Here is an 8,832-nt window from a genome sequence, read left to right as displayed (position 1 = left end):
CGTACCTTGTCAACAGCTGGCAGTACGCATACAAAAGTCCGTAATAAGATGGGCCCAAGTTGTTTTTGCAAATGTAGTTTTAAGGTACTACTTGAGAAAAGAAGGCTAATGATGATGACACTTGTGGTATTTTCTTGTGAGATGATGAGGCCGAGGCCACTTTAAATTAATTGTACTAATGAACTTAATACAGTCTACAAGTACAACATAAAATTAAAAGTTGAGTCCAAGCATGGACTGACTTTATTACACAATGGGACCTAAAGCATGACCGCCATTTGCTTCCGGAATCCCGATTTTCGGGAATCCCGGGATTTTTTTGCTCGGGATTCCCGAATCCCAGGATTGATTATTTTGATCGGGATTGACTTCACAACGAAGTACCTTTCAAACCTTAAGCATTAAGGGCTTTTCTGTAAGATTTTGAATTTTGAATTAGTCGCCCCTCGTCGCCAGTATCCTAGTTTATACTTATAGAACACAGAATATGCTTTTAATCCAAGTTCAAACCTCTGTACCGTCAAAAACTCTATTATAAGGTCTATTGTATGACTTCTGAGACTTCACAGATGTAAAGTTTGAAGTAAAACTTAATTATATCCTAGTGGTGCTAACAAGGCCATTTGAGACCCTATATGTTATATCGAGCCAATAGTGCGGGATTAGAACCTGGTCGCCAGCCATTCCTGAGACATTTTGTAGGTCACGTGATGTTTAATTCACAGTTACCATGGCACCTGGCATCATTGTTAGACCATTGTGAAAGTAAAACAAAGACTTTCAGTCTTATAAGCTGACTAGCTGTACACGTGTCCTTATGGTTTATTTTATAAAGGAGTAACTCAGTTAAGCATTGTTCGAGTTCTGGTTTGGAGTTGGCGGTCTAGTTTATTAGTCGTCGCCTGTTTCACGTTTACTCGTTGTTGCCCACAATAAACTGAACGTCAAGCACAGTTGTCGTTTAGTGGTCGCTTTTAAGTTACGTGAGGGGATGGGGTTTGGAAATTTCTACACATTACATGGCTGTGTGCACATGACATAAGCTATTATTTGTTTAGCACTTACAACTTATAACAATAGTCTGGCAGTATTATATTATTCTCAACAACTTGATGATACACGACTTGTAGTTGTTTGTGGGCTTTTAGTTTTACCAATTTACTAATATCAGCATTAATATCAGCATTAATCAGAAAATACATCGATTTGTGTTTATTTCATACACTCAGGGCGACATAAAAAATCCGGCCTTGGTGAGTGATTTAGTGGGACCGTGTTTGTGATATTTGTGTTTGCATCGAAGTAAAAGTAAATCTGATTCTAACTATTTATTAGGCGACACAATTTAACTCCATGTCCATTGTCCAAAACCAAAACGCAACTATAAATAATAATTAATTAAATGAAGACAGACATAAAAGTTGAACTATACAGTATTGAGTATACACTATACATTATAGTTGACGACTTCCCAGTTCCCAGTTCCCAACACATGTAGTTTTAAAATTATATGCACATCGGTGCATGAGATTGAGATCAGTGTAATAAGATCCTGAATTTAAGTTGTATCATTGATCATGTCTTTACCTCAGTTGGTACAGCTGCTGTACATCGCTATAACCATAAAGTGCCTCGATATTACGCAGTTTTTTGGGCAAATTGTTTCCTCCGATCTCCCCCCCCCCCCCCCCCCATTTTCCGTATGATGAAAATAGCACACAAACTGAAAATTGTACTCTGCTGCATGGATTTTATACAAGTATTTATACACGGGATATATCAGCTCCAGCTTAAATGCGCATCAAGTGAACCCAATATGTCAACCAAACCACACTCAGCACTTAACTAATTATTTCATTTTCATAGCGAGAGTTGTCAACCAATCTATAGAAAGATGAAGCAGATGATTTTGTTTTCTCTATTCATGGGGCTGGTCGCCAGCGAGGTCAAGTTGGCCGAGCGTGAAATCGTCATGGGACTGTAAGTGCTTTCAACATGAACAGTCAATATGCGTTTCTTTTACGGTGTATTTTATCAAATATTCTCACCATTTTGTACATTTAAGGGCTTAAATTATCTATTGTGTAACAAAGTAGTAAAATTTGATCCTCAGTACTCGGCAATAAATTGTAGGGCGACTGGTGAGGCTTATAGATAAAACATTGAGAGTTGGACTACCAGTTCCAGTTTCAGAAAAATACTGAGAATTGAGAGAGTAGTAAAACTAACATTCCACATATGCCAGCCCAGGTGGTATTTACGAGGGAGAGTTGCATTCACCTGCAACAAGAGAGGCGGTAAAACAAGCCCTGGGAGAGTTCAAGCTAAGAGCTTTGAAGAGTGGCAGACTTGGCTCTAGCGACTCAGTGATCGTCGGGGACGTGATCGATGTCAAAACTCAGGTTCGTTTTTGTGCAGATGGCTTGATCATATACGAATGGTTTTAAGTATCCAGTTATTCGATTGTCGATCCTTTTGTTAGCATATAGAGGGTCGAATCAAGATTATAGCAGTATTGAGTATTGACCTTCAGGTGGTAGCTGGACAAAAGTTCATCATCACTGTGCGACTCGGACTGACCAGCGACTCGGACTGCAAGGCAAAATCTCAAGATGGTTTTGTCAGCGCCAGAGTCTGCTCAGACAACGAAAATGTGAGTATGATATTTTGTTTTGACAAATGACAAATCAACGGCCACAAATACCCCATACAGGGTCGTTCACATGTTACGTTCGGAGATTCTAAATGATAACGCTAGTGTAATTTTAACACAATGTGTAAAACTGGTTACGGAGGTGACCGGGGTTTAAAATTGGCAAAAAAGTGATAACGTGATATATGTGAACGACCCCTACACAAACAAGTAGCCACTATCAAACAAACCACTATTACAATTTGAGAGAAACCTTAACACGTAACCCCCTCAGCTCGGTCTACACAAAGTGGAGATAATAAGTCAGCCCTGGATGGCCGTGAAATATCAATTCGGAGAGTTTGAAGATGTCGAGGGCCCTGAATTGAAGTCTTTGTGGGTTGATGGAGCCAACTAAATACAACATTAAGTTGCAGAAATGTAGCGAGTCATGATTATCAGGCTCCAAGAAAAAGATTTTCGGTAGCTTTGAGTAGAATTTTGCTCTTCACTTTTTGCAAGACCCAAGACACCATCAAAAATGTTAAATTGTAGAAATTGTGCATAATGTTAAATTATTTTTTCACGTAGATAGTAATTTTTGTTTGTTTTGTGTATAGACAAATAATTCCAATCGATAGTGGCATAAACTTAAATAAATATGAAAATATTTACAAATTAAAAAAGAACACTTCTGTACTTAAATATACTGCACGGTCATGAAAAGATCTCATTGAACAGCAAAAGGGCCAGCCCGATATAAATTTGGCCACTGACCACTGAAAAGCCTGGTTAAGCAACAATACAAAAAGGATGGAGCTGCAGAGAAGGTTGAGGAGGGTAAGGGCTGTTGCAAATAAAGTTCACATTAACCGCGACCGACAAATAAGCCATTCTTTATATCTGGGCTTATGATGAGAGTTCCATTGGCTTGGATTCGTCTTTAATTTCGTTGAACATGAACTCTTGATGGTACTCCTTGAGATACTGAGATGATCGTGTCTCGTCAAGGAAAAGAGAATATACCCGCTTTATGTCGTCAACGCCTACCTGTAAAGTGATGAATCTAGATTATATCTTCAAGAACAGACTTGGCAAAAATGACTAAATTATAGCACATTTGTCTATTTAGTTTGTTATTCTGTAACAGAAGTCTCAAGTTCACTAATTCGTACCTCAGTTCCCTTTCGTTTGCGGCATACCAGACTAGCACATGTTATTAGTTGAATGGCATACCTAAGGGACGTCTCCATTCCTGAAAAAAAGTTTCTTTAATACGGGCATACACTTGGACCTTGGTCTTGGCGATCGATCTTCCAGGTTAAAAGCAGTTTTTTATGGAACGTTCAAGAACAAAGCAATAATATCGGTGGTTTGACGCACATTTTAGTGCGCGCAGGGCGTGCGCGGTTCATAACAAAATGGCGAAATAAAGCCTTTACACATTTAAAGAGCATTCGGCGATAGCGCGCCCCGCTATAACTCAAGGCTATCGCATGGTTCGGCGACTCACCTATCTTGGTCAAAACGAGCATAGCATCATCGCCCATTTCAACATCTTCCTCTTCACATCTGGTAAACAAAAATCAGTTAGATTACAAACTAATCTGATCTGGGATGGTTAAAATGGAACTTTCAATAAAAAATTGGTAAAATGACAACATTTGCCCAAGCTCACCTAATTATGACAGTGCTGGCAAGCACTACCGTATACTTTTCTACTTACTCCCTCTTCTCTAATTAAAAAAATTTTAAAAAATAAATAAAATTCAACCACCCCCACACATATCTCTAATTCAACCACCCCCACACATATCTTGCCTCACGTCATGATATATATATTTTAATAACTGCTTACTATACCTGATTGATAATATCTGCTTTGTATCTCGTTCTGTATAAGGACTGGTACTGATAATCAGGAGCCTGTCCAGCAGATCTATTGGGATACCGTGCGGAGACTGGTAGTTTGTTCCTCTGATTTTAGTTATTCCTGAGTGGAGATATTTAGAGAATCATCTCCCAACAGTTCTTGAAAAACAATTTTGATTCAGAGAAACCCAAGTGATTTCTGAGAGGAATAAATACAGATCAATTACGTAATTATTTACTAGTTTCAGCTAATAAATTGATTAAAATTACCTCTGTTAGTAGCCATGATGAGGACGGGTGCCATGTCGTGCTCTAGGGCTCTGTTGAGGTATGAGAAACACTCTATGTCAAGCATGTGTACCTCGTCAATGAACAGAACTCCTGGAACAATCTCCGCTTTACCTTCTTCTCGCCATTCTGCTACCTGAGTTGATAATATTTTCCTAAATATTGTTTAAACGTAGATAACTTTCAATTATATTGGGGGGGGGGGGGGGGGGGGGGGGGGGGGGGGGCGTCAACCTCATAACTTCATAAATATACATAAATACTTACGGTATACCTATTTTGAAATCGGAGGAATAATAGGTATTTATAGGTATTTTACCAAAGATCTCTGGGGTAGCTAAAAGTTACTTTTTTGGACGTTTCAGAAGATTGTGAGCAACATTGATTTTTTGAAATTGTAGGTGATAATTTCATGACAAGATTTTTACTTCTATACTCTCGATTAAAATTGTTTTTGGAAATATTTTCAATTGTTGTTCAAAATGTTCAGAAACTTCTATCTCTCTATATAAGCAACCTTTTCTTAGTCTGAACAGTGAACTGTTCATAATCCTTTGATCAAATTAAAAACCCCATACAACCCAAGTTCTAAGGCACACAAAGGCAAAAAATCCAATTTTTCCCAACCCCAAAAAATTGGTTTTAAAACTTGTTATCAACCCCCTCGTGCAGTAAAAACACTTTAAAACAGCTAACACTGAATAGAATTGAATATATTATATTAAAAGTGGGAAAAATACTGAAAAAACGACCAAACCTTTAAATAACCATAAATATACATAAATACCTAAACCTATTTTGAAATCAGAGGGAATAATAGGTATTTATGAGGTTGATGCCCCCTATATTTATTGAAATAACTATAACCGAGGTTAAACAAGTATCCAAAGAAACAAAATCAATTCTCGCTGTTACATTTGAGCTTCACACGAAGATCAAAATTTACAAACCTTCTGGTTGATCTGTTCCCTGACTTCAGACTTGATTTCACCAGTATCACCAGAGAAGAGGGCGAGGAAACCTTGCTGTCGGCTGTTAATAACATCTATCTCGTGTAGTGTGACTGTGTGAACTACTTCCTGTGCAGGGGGAGTGTTCAGCGGAAATACTCATAAATGGTAATCAACTGCACTACCATATTGTAATTTTGAGAATGACGCAGGTAATAATGCGGGAAAGACTAATATTTACAGTACATTCTTTTGGAAAACAAAAAACCCAGTAAATTCCTACCTTCCGTTTTTGGAGTTCCCCCTCTGGACACTGACCGAACTTCGTCTGAGGTCCCATTGCATCGTAATCTTTAGCGCGCGTGAATGATCGCCCTAACTTGGATATCTTGCCCGCTGCTTAATCTATCTTTCACGTCCCCACTATATCCGAAACGCCATCATAGGAAAACACATAAGAAGAAGTTAGTGTTACTAATTTGATGTATGACACCCGCAAAATGTTAAAATATCCTGAAACCAACCTTCTCCTTGGTGAGCGACTCGATCATCTTGGCTCCAAGATCGTAGATAGTTTCCATTTCTGTGGTTTTGAGGGTCAACTTGCCGACCTTCTGACCCGTGCCAGTAGCTGGCCGGTCTATCTGCATCTCCACTACCTGGATAATTTAGAATTTAGATAAGTTACTGCTGGTGATAACACTTTTATCGTTTAAATAGTGATGGAGCTGATATATTTTATTGTTTGCACAAATACAAAATACTTACAGACTACGAAAATATTTACATATATATTCTAAATTTAAGGTAAATTATCAAAAATGTTTTGAGCGTACCTCTCCTTCAATGATCTCCGATTCCTCCTTGATTCTTACTCCAATACTCTTCCTAAAGGCCTGAGTGAGAGCCTCAGTTTTACTCAGACTCCTTGAAAGACCTCACTTCCTGCTATTCCATAAAATGGAGTATCACTTCCCAGCGCTTGTGCCATTCCCATCGCAATCGCTGAAACGAATTAATTGTTTGATACTTATACTCGTTTGGCTCCTTCAGAGAAATTTAAAACCTTTCATATACCCGATACCGTCTTATCATTTGTAATAAAAATGCGGTCATTTCATCCTGAGCACCGTAAGCCACTTGGGATATTAATCGTTTCCATCATCTAATCTTGTGTTATCTAAATTCTTTGATATTATATACACGCGATCGCTGATAAAATTTAAATTTATAAATACGACGAATTTTTTGTTCCGTTAAGTACGTCAGTAATTGATGAGTAACCAAAGCAACTCAATACTCATCTAGGAAGTACATTGCTTGTCTCTCAATTTAACTGCTGTTATGGAATGTATACAATGTACATTATACATAACTTTGTTGTCGAGCAAGATAGTTCGCGGAATGCACTACTAGCACCGTAGCATGCTTGTCCGTAGTGAGAAATATTAACGGCAGAAAAGTTTAGAAAACACAAAAGTAGAGGGCGCACACGGAGTTGAACCATGGACCGTTCATCTGCATCATTGCTCTACCACTGACATCACCCTGTAATATTGATGAATCTTGCCTATAATTAGTTGTAGAAAGCTGACAATGGGACACTAACAATGGTAATGTTCAGCACTAAACCGTGCACATTGAGATATTGAGATACAGCAGGTGCGTTATTGAGCGGGCTCTAATTTTCCATGTGTTCTTGAATTAACGTACACTATATGTTTCCCCAAGTGGTATGCATAGTATAGATTAAATACCTTTCTGACATTAAGTTGTCATCGCTCTACACTAACGATAAGTAGGTTTAAACTCTGATACATTACGTGAATCGTCAAAGACGACCCACAATAATTCATGCGTCGTAATTCAGTAGATATTAAAGACCCGCGGAATATATAACAATATATATATGCACTTTTATGGACAAGTATGGAGCTCATAGTAAGGAAGCTATCCTTTTTGCCATGCCAGTACACCCCCATGAAAACTGCTCTGCCAGCGATCTTACCCTCCTTGATCATTTCCAACACTACACCTGCAGCGCGCCGAGCTGCTAGCTGACCCGACCAGACCGCGATTAAATTTTAATTTCATGATGTTTTCATGAGATGATCAGTAGCATCATTAAATCATTAGGCCGTGGTTTTTAATGGCAACAATTCAGTATACAAGGTTCCATATCTAGTAGAAACTAAAAGCAATACAATTTACGTTACCTGTGAAACGTTACGTGGCTCTAGCGCATCGTCCAGTCCGAGACCACGGATGTGGGAGTGAGCGCCGATACGTTCAATCCTGGTGACATCACGTACTTCTTGTACTTTTGCAGCAGCAGCCTGGGTATAAACGGTTAATATTGACAGTCATTTTAAAATCGTACTTTTCAAACTTCGGAGAATTTTTGATTTTAGTGGACTTAAACCGTCCAGTTTAGACAGTCTCATGATGAAAAATATAGAAGGAGGTACTACCAGCGGCCTGTGTCTATGCAGGATCTGGACTAGTTGGATATAAATAGTTTTTAATTAATGAGTAATCCTTTAAAAACTGTTCAATAGTTCACAATTTTACCTGTGATAATCTAAGGTCTAACGGAGCTTCAGTTAGATCATTGAAAGGATAAGTCAAGAATAACATAGAAGCATCGCTATTCATGCTAATTTTGGTTCAAGTAATGTTTTAGCAAAGAACAAGTTGTATAAAATACAGCAATGGACGTAAAAAACATGAATGGTCGCAAAGCTATTTGAACTTCATGACACAGATTTAAATTTTATGATCCAGAAAGTACACAACAATACATCGTACGCTAATTTTTAATATCCACCAGTTTTCCTGTTCCTTCTTCGTTTGTTGACCCACTCCTCCTTAATCTTTTTGTGAAACTTGCCGTTTTTCAATTTAATTAGAGTTATTATGTTTTCGACTGTCGTTGTTCCTTCGAGTCTTGTCTCTCATCCCATTTCCTCCTTCCCAATGGTGTGATTTTAACGAACCCATAGCTCACCATGCAATATTACACTGCCGCGTACGCTGCTCTTTATGCACACAAGCCCGCAAACATACGATTAGCTTGCACCAAGGGGACAT

The 8,832-nt window shown here is 38.4% G+C and overlaps 2 protein-coding genes across 2 annotated transcripts; one reads left to right on the top strand and one right to left on the bottom strand.

Moving 5' to 3' along the window:
* Nucleotides 1-1,856: 1,856 nt before the first annotated feature.
* LOC134818373 (uncharacterized) lies at nucleotides 1,857-3,226 on the top strand. Its single transcript, XM_063827889.1, has 4 exons — nucleotides 1,857-1,980; nucleotides 2,246-2,402; nucleotides 2,534-2,653; nucleotides 2,928-3,226. The coding sequence occupies exons 1-4, from the start codon at nucleotides 1,895-1,897 to the stop codon at nucleotides 3,048-3,050; spliced, it is 486 nt and encodes a 161-aa protein (XP_063683959.1). The 5' UTR covers nucleotides 1,857-1,894; the 3' UTR covers nucleotides 3,051-3,226.
* A 44-nt stretch (nucleotides 3,227-3,270) lies between these two features.
* On the bottom strand, nucleotides 3,271-8,397 carry LOC134818711 (ruvB-like 2). Its single transcript, XM_063828353.1, is given in 13 exon segments — nucleotides 3,271-3,682; nucleotides 3,808-3,887; nucleotides 4,146-4,204; nucleotides 4,496-4,625; nucleotides 4,775-4,928; nucleotides 5,743-5,871; nucleotides 6,026-6,147; nucleotides 6,218-6,401; nucleotides 6,579-6,670; nucleotides 6,673-6,750; nucleotides 7,700-7,799; nucleotides 7,959-8,078; nucleotides 8,314-8,397. Coding segments are annotated over 13 exon segments (1,473 nt in total). The 3' UTR covers nucleotides 3,271-3,541.
* Between the last annotated feature and the right edge of the window lie 435 nt (nucleotides 8,398-8,832).

This window comes from Bolinopsis microptera, chromosome 7 (assembly GCF_026151205.1).
Source record: "Bolinopsis microptera isolate Bmic1 chromosome 7, MBARI_Bmic_1.0, whole genome shotgun sequence".
In the NCBI taxonomy this organism is placed as follows: domain Eukaryota; kingdom Metazoa; phylum Ctenophora; class Tentaculata; order Lobata; family Bolinopsidae; genus Bolinopsis; species Bolinopsis microptera.
The sequence above is the reverse complement of the archived record's forward strand: the minus strand, read 5'-3'. Positions and strand labels throughout refer to the sequence as shown.

Excerpts from the sequence above, each read along its gene's own strand:
- LOC134818373 (XM_063827889.1), top strand. The coding sequence starts at position 1,895 with ATGAAGCAGATGATTTTGTTTTCTCTATTCATGGGGCTGGTCGCCAGC. Across the intron at positions 1,981-2,245 it reads CGTGAAATCGTCATGGGACT|CCCAGGTGGTATTTACGAGG; the intron begins GTAAGTGCTTTC and ends CACATATGCCAG. Across the intron at positions 2,403-2,533 it reads TGATCGATGTCAAAACTCAG|GTGGTAGCTGGACAAAAGTT; the intron begins GTTCGTTTTTGT and ends ATTGACCTTCAG.